The sequence below is a fragment of the Galeopterus variegatus genome, unplaced genomic scaffold (genome assembly GCF_000696425.1).
Source record: "Galeopterus variegatus unplaced genomic scaffold, G_variegatus-3.0.2 Scaffold994, whole genome shotgun sequence".
In the NCBI taxonomy this organism is placed as follows: Eukaryota; Metazoa; Chordata; class Mammalia; order Dermoptera; family Cynocephalidae; genus Galeopterus; species Galeopterus variegatus.
This window is the reverse complement of record NW_007727105.1, coordinates 283,408-299,457: the sequence shown is the minus strand read 5'-3', so window position 1 is coordinate 299,457 and position 16,050 is coordinate 283,408. Positions and strand designations below refer to the sequence as shown.

The 16,050-nt window shown below is 36.2% G+C and overlaps 1 protein-coding gene across 1 annotated transcript in view; it reads left to right on the top strand.

Annotated features, from left to right (window-relative positions):
• The window catches only part of SUPT16H (suppressor of Ty 16 homolog (S. cerevisiae)), a 33,279-nt gene that overhangs the window by 873 nt on the left and 16,356 nt on the right, over positions 1-16,050 (top strand). Inside the window, exons 2-14 of the mRNA XM_008574060.1 lie at positions 6,815-6,907; positions 7,785-7,955; positions 8,758-8,910; positions 9,465-9,611; positions 10,038-10,189; positions 10,792-10,964; positions 12,251-12,341; positions 13,500-13,573; positions 13,708-13,820; positions 14,842-14,907; positions 15,019-15,114; positions 15,198-15,313; positions 15,397-15,550. Coding sequence (XP_008572282.1) covers positions 6,815-6,907; positions 7,785-7,955; positions 8,758-8,910; positions 9,465-9,611; positions 10,038-10,189; positions 10,792-10,964; positions 12,251-12,341; positions 13,500-13,573; positions 13,708-13,820; positions 14,842-14,907; positions 15,019-15,114; positions 15,198-15,313; positions 15,397-15,550 — 1,599 coding nt within the window. The remainder of the gene's footprint in view (positions 1-6,814; positions 6,908-7,784; positions 7,956-8,757; positions 8,911-9,464; positions 9,612-10,037; positions 10,190-10,791; positions 10,965-12,250; positions 12,342-13,499; positions 13,574-13,707; positions 13,821-14,841; positions 14,908-15,018; positions 15,115-15,197; positions 15,314-15,396; positions 15,551-16,050) is intronic.

The following is a 16,050-nucleotide window of genomic DNA, read 5'->3' as shown; positions in this document are numbered from 1 at the left end:
TGGACTTAAAAAAAGAAATACTGCTCACGCGCAACCGCTTCGTGTTCTAGGCCCTGTAGTGGGTAGCTGAGAGACCTAACGCTGAAAATTTGTAGCCGTTAGTGATACAAAAAAAAAAAAAAAATGTGATGCCTAACATCTTATTAATTTTCCTTCTTGATAGAGTATCTGGGGCACGTGTTCAGAAAAAGAGCTGTGGCAATTCCCAGTCTTTTAAAGATCGGACGATTTTGCTACTTTAAAAACGTCCACAGTTAAAACTTATTTTTATGATAGTAATTTATTATTTGAACAAGCGTTTGCTTGCATTCTGTGGCGCAGCCTCAGCTGTCTAGCTAATCTGGCCTCTAAATCCTGTTATCAAAAGATGATATAACTAATAAGATTTTTTAAACACCTGAAAAAAGTCTTGACAAAAATGACCAATTCGGTTTTCAGTGTTGTAACTTGTCTTAAAAGTTGGAACCAGATTATTAAAATTGGTCATTTTTCTGCCATTCATATGAAAGGTGCTTGTGCATGTTTCATCTTTCGAGGCTAAATGCATTAGATAATTGAAAGTAAAGTGGATTCTCTTGCATTTTATGTAAAGCAAAAATAAGAACTCTATACTAGATGAATGCTGAAAATGAATTTTATTTTTAAAATTTTTATTGGTTAATTTTTGCCAAATGATTTTACAGTTTCTCTCACTGTCACATATTTATATTTGAACATGATCTGTGTTAGAAAAACTTTTTTTTTTTAAAGATGACCGGTAAGGGGATCTCAACCCTTGACTTGGTGTTGTCAGCACCACGGTCAGCCAGTGAGTGAACCGGCCAGCCCTTTATAGGATCTGAACCCGTGGCCTTGGTGTTATCAACACTGCATTCTCCTGAGTGAGCCACAGGCCGGCCCAAAGCTCCAATATTTTCTGATGATTAATAAGTACTAATGTCCTGATGATAATCAGAAGACTTCTCTTCCAATCATAAACCCTGAAATTATACAGGAAGCTGTTTCTACTTCCAGTGATTGAAGTACTCATGAATAATATTAATTTATAGCTATAAGTTCCCCTACATGACAGATTAATGTAAAGCATGAAACTAGTCCATATATGAAAAACTGGCCTGAAGACAGATTGACAAACTTAATATCAAATGACAGTCTTTAAATCCATGGAAGTTAAGTTGCTCTCCACGTTCCCATTTTTTGCTTCTCAAAAATTATTAAAAATTTATCTTGGCCCTTTCATTTAACGTAATGACATCATCTGGGGGGATGTTAGATGTTAAGACACTGATGGTATAAAGTCATGAGCCAAGTTTGTATAAAATTGTATTAGCAAAATCTGTGGTTAATTATTACGAAAATGTTACTCAAGTAGACTTTCTGCTTTTTTGTTAATAAATAAGCCTAGAACCCAACTGTAGGATTTCTTTCTATGTGCACAGTCTTTACAGGTTACAGTACTGTCATTCTGATCTGCTTAAGCAAAGATCATAGTTTTCTAGGATAAATTCTGGTTGCTTATCCTTCTAGCTGTAACAGAAAGATAGTGGAATATATAGGTGTATTCTATACCATTTTTTTTTTTCTTTTTTAATAAGAAACCTGGGATTGAAGTAAGTATAACTGGAAGTTAACGATAAAAATCCCAAGTCTTGTGTTGTCAGCTCCCATCTTCAAAAAAAATCTGTTATGACTAAAATCAACTAAAAAGTTAACTGGTTTGGGCTCTACACCCACTTTTTGTTTTAGATACTTTTGGAAGGGGGTGCGCGGCAGGTGATTCTGGGGATCCAAATCCATGACATTGGTGTTTGAAGACTGCACTCCAACCATTGGAGCTCACCGGCCAGCGCTGTTTTAGATATTCTTGACCATAAGCCTTTCAGAACCATGTGGTTGTTCCTGGTAGTTTCAACTCCAAATACGTGGAGTTGTACAGAACTGATAAGCTACTAATCTTTTTTTTTTTTTTAATGAAAGTAGGAGCTAACCTTACCTATCTAGTTGAGTTTGGGTTAGGTACAAATTTTGAGGCTATTGCAAATAAAATATTATTTCTTAACTATAGTTCTCATAATTTGTGTCCCAAAAACAATCACAGTATCACACACTTAACTTTTAACTTTTAAGTTTTTAGAAATTTCTAAAACATTAAGCCTTATATCTGAGAAGTGTCATTTTAGAGATGAGAAAATGGGCTTGATCAAAAATGGAACGGGAGACTTCCATAGTGACTAGAATTTGCTACTGTTTTATGGCTCTTCTTGGATATTGAGTGTAGCCCAGTCCTGCCTCTTGTTATTTTTAGTTAGAGCTGCTAAGAGCAGAAAGGGTTTGCAACATCTGTTTCTGCATTAGAAAATCCCAGGTGGTAGTTAGTGGTGGATATGGAAGTGAACTGGGACTTCTCTTCCTCTTACACTTATTGGGTTCTTATTTGGGGATTCCTAGCCTTTTAATGATTGTGATTATTTTTAAACAAGTAATATGATTAGTACTGCTCACTGGGGGAAACAAAAGAGGTTACTCATAGTCCCTGGGTTCCAGCTGCTTTGAGGGCTGAGAGCACAGTATTCAGGCATACCTAAAAATCATATGAGACCTATGCATCAGACATTCTGCTGTGAGTGGACTTTGACTTCATCTGACTTTTATCCCAAAGAATTCCATAAAAGGTCAAAATAGCAACTGTTTTCAAAATGAATACTGATCTAATGCATTCATTTATGCTACTCTGTGCCAACTGTTAGGATTGGGGTGGTGGGTGGCTATGACCCCAAAAAGAAAGTTTGTGCCAGTAGAGAAATGAATAAGCTGTAGTGTCAGTGCTTCTCTTGAATGCTGCATTATGGCACTTTGCTGATTTTTATGGTGGCTTGGTTTCTTGTTTTGGGTTCCCTAAGACTAGGCAGCTATCTTCTGTGGCTCAGGAAGGTTTTTAAATATAAAGACAATTCCCATATTACTTTCAGCAAGACAGTGGATTACTTCTACCCATCTCAGTTCTTTATGGTTCCTTTATATTGGGGCTCAGTGTGGTATGTATGCTTCTGGATATTTTCCCAGTAAGAGTGCTTGTTAATTACTTAGGGTATATTTACCCCAACTCTGCTTAGTCAATTACCGTTTTTCCTTCTCTTTTCATCTTCCAAAAAACTGTTGAACTCTTTAAACCTAAATACATTCAGAAATGATACTTTACATCACTATAAATGGAAAATTATGCCACTTGTCAAAAATAAAAAGTAGCTGTTAAATAAAGGTAATATAAGCAAAACTGTGTTGTTAAATTGTAACAGATGTTAAGGACTAGCACCAAACAGATATTTTCTTGATGTAATCAAGAGGATTAAAAGGGAATTGAAAAGTATATAACTTTTTTGCTCTGTGATTGAATATTTAAAGCCACATCTGGATACCACCTAAAGTAATCTCCTTTTGAGTTGTACGCTTTCTGAAAGCCTGTCTTATGTACTCTGTAGTGATTATAAAATTAACAGCTGATCTTTGATGTCAGTAACAGTAGTGGTATGATGTACAGTAAATTTTTTAATAAATAGCAGTTTCAGTCTTTAATAATAATAATGGCAAATACATAGTTCCTATGTACTAGGCACTATTCTAAGCACTTTACGCATATCAACTCATTTAATTCTTACAGCAACACTTACAGAAATGAAGATCAAAGAGACTGAACCACGAAGAGGTTAGGTCACAATAAGTGGTGGAGTTAGGGATTAAAACCCAGGCATCTGGCTTCAAAGTGGACCCTTAGCCAGTAGGCATACTGTCTCCCCAAATACAGAAGACAGACCAGCAACTCGATACTTTATTGCTTGCAGTTGCTGAAAAAAATTCCCAGTAAATGTAAAAAATCACCGATGCGAACATCCTACCTGAAAAGATTGTCAGGTGTCCCTAAGTCTCCTTATAGATAAAATCAGAAACCTTCCAAAGAAATTCAGTTTTGTCTTTTGGACCTTAATGAATGTATTCTGTTGTCTGATTTATTAACTGAAAGAAATGGAAATGGTAGAAGAAGAACTACTTTACCTGTTATTATTTAATAGTTATAGTCCTAGTTTTAAAAATATGTATTTTAAACTTAATGTGTATTTTAATTAGATTTTACTTTCAGCATCTTTTCTTTTTTTGGGAGGGGAGCCTAAATCTCACTAGTGTGAGGACTGCTTGTGTATTTGTGTGGGGAATTTTGAGTGTGCCAGGTCTTGATAAGTGGTTTTGAATATGGTGATACATATCATACCTAGAGTTTTATTGTGATGATTGCAGATAACTAAAAAATTCTATGTTAACTGAAGAACTGAGGTGTGTTTAACAAAAATTTGGAGAAGAAAATATATTTGGTGCCAACGTTAGTGTTAATTTAATGTATCATAGTAATGCTAGGATAGTGGTTCTCAAGCTTCTTGATATCAGGACCCCCTTACATTCATAAATTATTCAGGTCCCCAAAGAGCCTTTGTTTGTATAGGTTGTATCAAGTACACAGAGAAAATCTGGTCTCATACATACATGAAGCTGGAAAAGGGAAGATAATTTAATAACCTTTTCAGATAATTATGTATATTCTTTGTTACTGCACAAAAACTCAAGTGGCAGTCTCTTAAAAGTTAATTGTATTGTGGAATCTGAAATCATAGAAGTGAAATCATATTCAAGTTATTGGTCTGTTTTACATATTCCGTCTTTAACCCATAGATGACTTTTGTAACATTATGCATTGCTTATTTGGAAAATATTAGTTCCCTCAGTTGTACAGATCTTCCAAATGTTGACACATTTTATTATATAATATCAAAGAATCATATGTCACTATTACCACTAATCTCATCAGAAAAGTCTTGAGTAAGAGAAGCTGTTAAGTTTAGTGGCGGATGCAAGTTTTTCAAGATCTTAATTTTTTTGTCTGAAAACTCACATGTTATCATTGGCAGCATATATGTCAGTTATTTTTCTTGAAATGACAGGCTCACTTCATTCATTTTTGAGAAAATGTATACCAGATACCCAAGTCTGTTTAAATGTCTAGTTCAGCTTGCTACTCAAATAATTGTACAAGTGCTTTTCCTTGAGACAACCATCATACTTCAGTATGCACACAGAATTGCTTTGTACATACTTCCCATTTTTTTACACAAAATACAAAAAAGATATATACTCAAGGGATGAGGTTTCTTAATATTAGTCATTTTTACTGTATCCTTTTTTCTAGGAACATGTGGTAGTGAAGAAGGACAGTGGTGCCACTGCCTTGATGCATATTAAGGTTTTGCAGTTGTAACTATCATTGCTTTTGCATCATCAGTGAAAAGTAATGATAAAACTTTTTACTAACCTAACGGAAAACATTTTTCACTGAAAGTCAGTGGGAGAATACATACAGTTTCTGTGTAGTAACTTCTTTGCGTTATATATTTGTTGTAGGGAAATATAACAGAACCCTCAGTTGCTATCATATTTGTATTCTTATTGGCAGCTGGAAGCCTTAAAATGTGGAAGAGTCTTTTGTAGGTGTTTTTCTTGACTTCATGGGAGAAGCCAGAATTACAGCTCAGTATTACTAGTCCTTTGGTTTTATAGAGCAATTCAAGGGTAGTTAATGGTTGGAGGACTTACACATCTTAATTTCAAAACCTACTAAAAGCTAAGTAACCAAAACAGCAGTACTGGCATAAGGATAGACATGTAGATTAATGGAATAGATTGAAAGAATTGAGAGTCCAGAAATAAACTCTCACTTTTATGGTCATTTGATTTTTGACAAGAGTATCAAGACAATCCAATGAGGGAAGAACAACAGTCTTTTTAACAAATGGTGCTGGGACAACTGAATATCCATATGCACAAGAATAAAGTTGGGCCGTTCCTCATACCATACGTAAAAACTAACTTAAAATGAACCATGGATCTAAATGTAGGAGCTAAAACTATGAAACTCTTATAGAAGACAAATAAGAGTAAATCTTTGTGACCTTAGGTTAGGCAAGATCTCTTTAAATATGACACCCGAAGCAAAAGAAAATAGTTAAATTGGACTTCCTCAAAATTAGAAACTTTTGTTCTTCAGAGGACACCATCAAGAAAATGAAAAGACATCCCACAGAATGGGAGAAAATATTTGCAAATTATATCTAAGGGACTTGTATTTTGAATGTAAAAAACTCTTACAACTCAATAATAAAGCAATTATCTCAATTACAAAATAAACACCACCCATCCACCAAATGTCCAGCAACTAATGAATGGATAGATATAAATGTGGAGTATCCACACAATGAAATACTATACAGCAGTAAAAAGGAATGAAGTATTGATATATTCTACAACACAAATGAACCTTGAAAACATAAGTGAAAGAAGCCAGACACAAAGGCCACATATTACATGATTCCATTTCAGTGAAATGTCCAGCGTAGACAAATTTATAGAGATAGAAATTAGATTAGTGGTTGCCTAGGGCTGGGAGGGGTGGGAGAGATGGAGAATGATTGCTAATGGGCAGTTTCTTTCTGGGGAGATGAAAATGTTTCAAAATTAGATTATATAACTGAATATACTAAAAACCGTTACATTGTACGCTCTAAGTAGATGAATTGTATGTGGATTCTGTCTCAATAAAGCTATTGAAAAAATAAAGAATAAGTAATAGTTGTGAGATTGCCAAGTAGGCATGTACCTTAAAATGGGAGTTTCCATTAGGAAAAAATTATACGTATCCTATGTAAATACTGAAGTTTATATTCTTGTTTTGCTAATGTGAAAAGAAAGTGACTAAATTACCTGCCCTTTTCAGAAAGGAGAAGATGAGTATGCCAATGTTGATGCCATTGTTGTGTCTGTGGGTGTTGATGAAGAAATTGTTTATGCCAAATCAACTGCTCTACAGGTGAGAGGTGTACAGCAATTTTTAGCCCTTAGAGTCATTGAATTTTCTGCAGTACTGTTCAGTGTGGTAGCCACAATTAAAAATTCAGTTCTTCAGACCCACCTGGCTGTGGGTCAAATCTCAATAGTGGCTACCATATTGGACAGAGCAGATCAAGAATATTTCCATCATTACCTAAAGTTCAGTTGGATTTTGCACTGATTTAGAGCATAAGGAAAGAAGAAGTGTATAAATTAATACAGATTCAACTACATATAACAGAAAAAAACTAAATACCAATAGGTTAAATGAAGTGTTTTATTTTATATAGTCTTCAGGGACCCAGGCTTTTTCTGGATCTTCGCTCTGCCATCCGTAGAGTATCACCCTTATGCTCATGGTGCAAGATAGTTACTAGAGCTCCAGCCATTTCATCTGCATTCCAAGCAAAAAGATGGAAAAAGGAAGAAAATGGGAGACCTTCTTCCCTTTTTAAGACAACTTGCTTGAAGTCTCACACAATACTCCATTTAAAACTTATTGGCCAAATTAAATCTAATGAGCCATACTTAGCTGTAAGAAAGGATGAGAAATAGAGACCTCATGCTGAGTAGTGTGCCCAGCTAAAAATCCCAAGTCTTTCTGAGAGAGAACAGAGAGATGAATAATTAGTAGGAAATAGATAGAATAATATATTGAACCCCCATGTACTCATTATCCACTTCTAATAAATTGTGAACTTCTGGCCAGACTCATCTCATTCATATTCACATCCAGGCTCCCTGACCCCTGATTGTTCTGAAGTTAATCCCAGATATTTTATCTATAAATATTTCTTTATGAGTTTATTAATTTTTTTATCTGTAGATACTCTCGTCACTGTTGTCTTTTCCCGTAGACATGGCTCTTTGGTTATGAACTAACTGATACTATCATGGTCTTCTGTGACGACAAAATTATCTTTATGGCGAGCAAGAAAAAAGTGGAGTTTTTGAAACAGATTGCCAACACTAAGGGCAATGAGAATGCTAATGGAGCACCTGCCATCTCACTGCTAATACGAGAAAAGGTCAGGACTAACAATGTTATAAATGTGAAAGCATATTTTAAAGTGGTGAACATAAGTGCCTTATAGAAATTCAAAGAATGCAGGGAGAAGTTCATAGCTGGCTGTGGTTGTAATTACAAAGTTCTGTCACATCTTCATTGTCAGGCAGAAAAGAGTTCAAGAACTCTTACCAGTTCTGCAGCAAAAGAAACGGGCTATGGAATTCTGGTGAACACTAACTTTATCTGGTCATTCTCAAGGACACTCTGTTTTCATTTGAGTGGTTGGAGCAAATGACCTTAAATATCATTAAGGAAACTTAGACATACCTCATTTCTAGTTTTTATCAAATATGATCTTTTCTGTCATACCGCCCACCTAACAAAAAGGACTTTTTCTCAGAATGTTGTTCACCTAAGTGTTTGAATTCCTTAGCTGTTTCTGTTTGGGTTGTTTTTGGTTGGTTGGTTGGTTGGTTTTTGGTGGCTGTCTGGAAAGGGTATCCTAACCCTTGACCTTGGTGTTACAATGCTGTACTCTAACCAACTGAGGTAACCAGCCAGCCCACTTAGCTACTTCTGAAAAATAAGAATAGCCTCATCAACTTATATGGCACTTTTAAGTATATAAAAATAACTGATGAAATTTTGTTTTAATTTTTGATATATTACTATCTGCCCTAAAGAAGTAGGTGGGGATGGGGGTGGAAATCTATTCTTCACATAGTTTGGAATATTCCTTTCGGCCTATTATTAATAGAACATAGATGTCTAATTCTAAAACTAATTAACAACCCCCCTTTTCTTCCTTGTGGCACTGATAGAATGAAAGTAATAAGAACAACTTTGACAAAATGATCGAAGCCATTAAAGAAAGCAAGAATGGCAAGAAGATTGGAGTGTTCAGCAAAGACAAATTCCCTGGAGAGTTTATGAAGAGCTGGAATGACTGCCTCAACAAAGAGGGTTTTGACAAAGTAAGAATACTATTGGAAAGTAGCCAATTGAGAGTTGAGAAGACAAAGGCACGGTGGGCTTTCACAACAGATAGTATAGGACATTTGGGAAAACTATATTCATTTACATTTCTGTTTTTCATCCCCTTTGGTTGAGCAGTATGCCAGCTTTACTTTTTAGTTAGGAAATGGGGCATTCAGGAGATAGTTCAGCCACTTCAGAATTGGAAACAGAAAAATCTCTTATCCAAAAAATATTTTTGTTTTCTTCTTTTTTCCCTGCCTTTCTTCCTATCTTTCTTCTTCAGCCTTTATAAAAATCTCTAGAGAGGAGAATTTGAATTTTAAGGAGTACATTAACTTAATGCCTCTTAAAACACACAATGACCTGGCAAAAAGCTATTTCAAATGTTTATTTAATTCAAGAAGAGAATATTTTAATATTCTGCGATCTACTGATGAGCAGTTTGCTAAAGAACCATATATCATTACTGATAATATTCAAATTAGGAGAGATACATTTCTTTAGCAATTCTATATTCGCATGTTAGAAACTCTTACCACTTTGACTGCAGATAGATATCAGTGCAGTTGTGGCGTATACCATGGCTGTAAAGGAAGATGGGGAGCTCAACCTAATGAAGAAAGCAGCCAGCATCACCTCTGAGGTCTTCAACAAATTCTTCAAGGAAAGAGTCATGGAAATAGTTGATGCAGATGAGGTAAATGGAGTGGGGAGGGTCTTTTTACTGTTTTAAGGAAGCAGTAATATGTCCCTACCATGCAGTTTTTTTCATATATGTGTTCTGCTTCCTTGGGAATCCTAAGACTTTGATACTTAAGTTGGTGGTAATTATGCCATCTCTCTTTCAACATAACTATAAGCCTGCACTATAGTTTCTTGGGGTTGCCCATTATTTTACTTGAGAATCCTTGGAATAGCTGTTAATTCCACGTAGTGTTCTCCAGATTTGCTTTGCATGTATACCAGTATATTATCTGCTGCGCAAACATTTTATAAGACTTTTATATCATCCTAAATGATATCACAGTATATGTAATCTTCAAATGATAATGTCCAAATACCCAACACCCCTCTTTGCCACCCTCTCTAGTAAGCGTTATTTTATTTCTGGATATGCTTACAGAAAGTTCGACACAGCAAACTGGCTGAGTCTGTGGAAAAGGCCATTGAAGAGAAAAAATACCTAGCTGGGGCAGACCCTTCTACTGTGGAAATGTGTTTCCCTCCTATCATTCAGAGTGGTGGCAACTATAATCTTAAGTTCAGTGTGGTGAGGTAAGTATGAGAACTTCATAATATAACAGCCAGAGCATTGTTCTGTTCTATGCATGTCTCTTATTTCACATAGTTGCTCATTTCTTACTTTAATATTTGATTGTAAGCATTTTCTGGAATTATTAAAAATGCTGGAAAAATGCAAAAATGACAAAAACAATTAAAATGTTATTAGATGTATCATAATGTAATTCCTCTTTTAACTTAAAAAAATATTGTAAGGAATACTGTTCTTCCTGGATGAGTCTGAAGTGATTAATTATAATCAGCAATTTTCAGATGACCAGTGTATACATGACTTCTCACAACCATACTGTTAGAGTATAGTGAATACAATTCAGTATATCTTTTGCATTTTTAGAATACAGCACTCATCTTCTCACTGAACTTTTATTCTGAAAGTTTTGATTACGAGTTTTTACTCTATAGCCTTTATAAACTGCTTTGTTTTTAAGAACAAACAAAAAAGGTTTAGGTCCTTATTCAGCCACAGCTTTAAGATATAGCTGAGGAAAGTAATGATTGTTGATGTTGTATGTGCCAGTGATACTAACAACTTCACTAGTTTTGGTAATGAAATGCTTTCTTCCTTTGGTCTCTAGTGACAAGAATCATATGCATTTTGGGGCCATCACTTGTGCCATGGGTATTCGCTTCAAATCTTACTGCTCCAATCTTGTTCGCACCTTGATGGTTGATCCTTCTCAGGAAGTTCAAGAAAATTACAATTTTTTGCTCCAGCTTCAAGAGGAGCTACTAAAGGAATTAAGACATGGTGAGATACCTTAGAAAAGAAGATTTGGAAATAGTGTAAAAAATTGTGTAGAGGATGGGGAAAACCTATATAAAAAAATACAAACAGAGGAGTTTATTTCCCTGAGGCTCTTGTAACCTTGAATCATCCTAGCACTTAGTTCTTGAATCTCCTTTTCTTTCAGGCATGAGTGGAGTAGTCATTGATGTTTACAGAAACTTCTCTGATTTATTAGGCCTCTGTATCTAGATCTTCATAAAATACCTTGGCCTTATTAGTTTTATTTAGTTTCGAAGTTTTGAGAGCCTGTATCTCTATCAAAAGAATATTTAATGTTAATCCTACATTGAATGGATACCAAGAATCTTAGTGTAAGAATAGACTAGTAGCAGCCCTGCTAAGCAAGCATGCAACTACCTCAAAAGAAAGCAAAGTGTTTAACTCCTCTTTTGCCTTGTATTCTACACTCCCAGTTGGCTAAGTGAAACTTTATGCTTACCCTCTTTAAACCATTTCTTAAACCTACCCATGTTGCCCAGAGGTTCCAGACCCTGTTCTTTCACAATATCTCTAAATTGGTCTGGGGAAATAATGCTGGAAATCATAGCCATAGATAGTTTTAATGGAGATAAAGATCTCTCTGAGGCTGCCGTATCTGGACTATTCTGGCTTGACATACCTATTCATAGCCTATGTCCTTAAAAATTAAGGTCATAGTACTAACAGTAATTCACCCATTTAGCAATGAATGGAACAGGCCCACCACAAGGACCTGTTTTTCAATGTTATACCATTTATCAACTCTTAAAGTATTTCACTGAGACCAACTGGTGTTCTGTAGTCCCCCTGAATCAGTGATTCTCAGAATATAATTAAGAGTGACTAGGAGGACTATTTTTTTTTTTTCCTTTTTGTCTTTTTTCATGACCGGCAATGGGATCGCAACCCTCAGTGTCGCGCCCGCACCGCGACCGGCAACAGGATCGCAACCCTTGGTGTCGCGCCCACACCACGCTCAACCAGTGAGCGGACCGGTCTCTACATGGGATCCGAACCCTCGGCGGGAGCGCCGCCACACTCGCGCCGCCCTCTACTGAGTGCGCCACCTGGCCGGCCCCAGGAGGACTATTTTTAATAATGCAGATTTCTAGACCCTATCACTCTTGACATTCCGTATTCCTTCATTCAAAGTTTGAGAAATGGTGCTTTAAGGGACTTAATAGGTGAAAAAGAAATTGATTAAAAAATGTTTTGTTTTGTGTTTTTCTGAAGGATACTTTAATATCCCCTTTCTGCTTTGTTTTTAGGTGTGAAGATATGTGATGTGTATAATGCTGTGATGGACGTGGTTAAAAAGCAGAAGCCAGAGCTGCTGAGCAAAATTACCAAAAACCTAGGGTATGCTATGATGTCTGCTGTCACTCTGAGTCTGTTTTCATGACTGGCAGTGGTTAGTCAATATTAGACCAGTTGAGGGCCAGCCCCCATGGCGCACTCGGGAGAGTGCAGCGCTGGGAGCGCAGCGATGCTCCCGCCGTGGGTTCGGATCCTATATAGGACTGGCCGGTGAGCTCACTGGCTGGGCGCGGTGCGGGCGACACCAAGCCAATGGTTGCGATCCCCTTACTGGTCACGAAAAAGACAAAAAATATATATATATATATTAGACCAGTTGATTGATTCAGCCAGCATTTATGGACTACCACATTTAACCTTGTGCCGAGCACGTGGTGTTATCATAAAAAGTGAGAAAGATTTAGGTTCTCCTCCCAAGTGTATGGGGTACTGATTTTTCTGGACCCGTAGGTGTCCTGGAATCAAATTACAAATATTAGGAAATACTGTATTGCATACTATGTTTCCTCTCTTAGAACATCTCATCTCACATTTGTAAATTAAATACTCTGAGATGGCCTAATATTATATATTTTTTTTCTTAATTTTTATTTAATCTGATGTTTCTCAAATGTACTTGATCATTGAGCACCTAGAAATACCTAATAATGTATTATAGAACAAAGGACATTTTGGGAAACATAGCATTGAACTGTCTCCTTAGATGAAAACTTGTCTGGGGTATTTAGTTTCAACTTCTGGACCTCGCTGGTGGACAAGAGAAAATATATTGGCCTATATCAAGTCATGAATTTGGTTGTAAATATTACATTAAAAATTACCTCTCGATCCAGTTATTACTGGTTGGTAACATATCCCTAAACAATCTCTGCGGTGTTGTTTATAAGAAAACCTGTAACTTGATTTCATGGTAGAAGATTGAAATTTAAATGTGGGGAAATAAAATAAAGAAGGCTTGATGTAATAAATGTTACATGAGATACTTAATTAGGAAATTATTTTTCAACATGGGATTATACAACATATTTAGAGGCCAGAGACTATCTTCGAATTCTCTTCCTTAACTGACTGATCAGCAGGGGCAAATCATTACTACATGTTTGCCTGCCTTATCATGAAAATTGAAATGAATATATTATACTTGATCCGTGTTAGAGATCTTTTAGCCTATTACTGACATTTCTCTTTATTTCTTTTTAGATTTGGGATGGGAATTGAATTCCGTGAAGGCTCTCTAGTAATCAATAGTAAAAATCAGTACAAACTGAAGAAAGGTAAATTTTACATGCATGCAGTAGGAAAATACTTTTTTGAGTAATTTCCTTTAGCTTTATCTATGTGTCTGTATAAATCTTACTCCTCTCCGTTCTTTCACAGCCACAGACTAAGCCCTGTTTTGCTGTTTTAGGGATGGTTTTCAGTATCAATTTGGGATTCTCAGATCTGACTAACAAAGAAGGGAAAAAACCAGAAGAGAAAACCTATGCCTTATTCATTGGTGACACAGTGCTTGTGGATGAGGTGTGTATTGTCACTTAAACCTTTGAGTGTTCATGAACAGACTTTTGAGGTACATTTTGGACACCCTGTATTTTTTTCTTGTCTTTGTTAAGCGCTAGCTAAGGGAGAGAGCTATCTGACAGCCTGACCTAATATAGCTAGGAATAGAGATTATAGCCCAAGTACAGAGAATGGTGTAAACCAAGCTGCTTATTACATTGTTGCTTAAACCTTGATAATGATAATATCAGAAAGTGATTCTAATAATGGAACTGATTTTTTTCTTCTTTTTTTTTTAAAAACAGCTTTATTGAGCTACAATTCACATACCATATAATTTACCCACTTAAAATGTGCAATTTAATGATTTTTAGCACATTCACAGTTGTGCAACCATCACCACAATCTAATTTTAGAACATTTTCATCACATCAGAGAGAACCCCTGAGCCCATAAGCACTCACTCCTGTCCACCCCACCCCAAGTCCTCCATGCCTAGGCAACAATTAAACTATTTTCTTTCTCAGCATTTGCTTTTTCTGGACAGTTAATATAAATTTAATCATACAATATGTGGTCTTATGATTGGTTTCTTTCACTTAGCAGAAACTAATTTTTAATAATAATGACAGCAAATAAAAAAGTGTTTTTTTTTAATAAGCTAAGTTTTATGCATTAACTCATTGAATTGTTACAGTCGCTCTGTGAAGAAGATAACTCTTATTATGTCCATATATAGATAAAGAAACTGAAGGAACAGAGAAGTTTAAGTAACTTGTCAAATGTCACAGAGCTTGAAAGTAACTGAGCTGTGCTTCAAATCAAGCCTGTATTCTTAATCATTACTCCAGTGTTGCCTCCCAAATTAAAGTTCCTAATGAGAGGCTGGGAGGATAAAAACTATATTTATTCATTGTCAAAGATTCTAGTGTCTAGAAAGTCCAAAGCATTGCTCAGCTGTGCTTTACTCAGCTGTTTCTACTAGGTTAGAAAGTGAAAGTGCTTTGTTTAGATTACATGGCTGAATTCTTTTTTATTCTAGGATGGCCCAGCCACTGTTCTCACTTCTGTGAAGAAGAAAGTGAAGAATGTAGGGATTTTTCTAAAGGTAGGAAGAAGATAAATGAGTTGTACAGGAAGTTCAGTACAGTGAAGAAGTTAAACAATATTGGCTAAAAAAATTAAAACTTGATTTTTTGATTGTGACTTTTTCCCATAGAATGAAGATGAGGAAGAGGAGGAGGAAGAGAAAGATGAGGCAGAGGACCTTTTGGGAAGAGGTTCTCGGGCAGCATTACTTACAGAAAGAACACGAGTGAGTTTACTGTTTTAAATTACATTGATTTCATAACTGTCATGGTTCATACGTTCTGATAACTTGCGTTTTCCCTTCACTAGAATGAGATGACTGCAGAAGAGAAACGGAGAGCACATCAAAAAGAACTGGCAGCTCAACTCAATGAAGAAGCAAAGAGGCGATTGACTGAACAGAAGGGAGAACAGCAGATTCAGAAGTAAGTTTGCATTGAGCATTTCAGTTGTCTTAGGGTTATGTGTGACTGCAGAAATTTCTCAATTTTTTTTTATCCCACTCCAGAGCTCGCAAATCTAATGTGTCCTATAAAAACCCATCTCTGATGCCTAAAGAACCACATATTCGGGAAATGAAGATCTATATTGATAAGAAATATGAGACTGTAATAATGCCTGTGTTTGGGATTGCAACACCTTTTCACATTGCCACAATCAAGGTACTAACATTCATTGCATCAGGTTTCAGCCAAACTATTTTTTAAAATATTAATTGTGCTTACCATAAGTAATCTGCCTGCATCATCTGTCCCACTTTCTGCTCCTTTAGACTCTACCCTTCTCATTTAACTAATTTCCCCCTTTCCCCTGTCTCCTGCTATCATTCTCCTTCCCCTTCCAGTTTTTACTTTTTTGAAAGCTAAAGTAGTTCAGAAACGTAATTTGCCTCTTTCCTTGAACTTTATTTAAGCATTATTTATTCTGTAGTTGTACCATGGCACAAAGTATTTTGAGAATTCATTGATCCTTTTGGGAAACAGACATCCAGTCATGTAAAAAGATAAGCTAAATATGCTTATTAAATTTAGATTAACATGGGCCGGCCCGGTGGCGCACTGGATAGTGCGCCGCTTGGGAAGCGCGGCGGGGCTCCCGCCTGAGGGTTCGGATCCCACATACAGACCGGTTCCCACTCACTGGCTGAGCGAGGCGCGGGAGC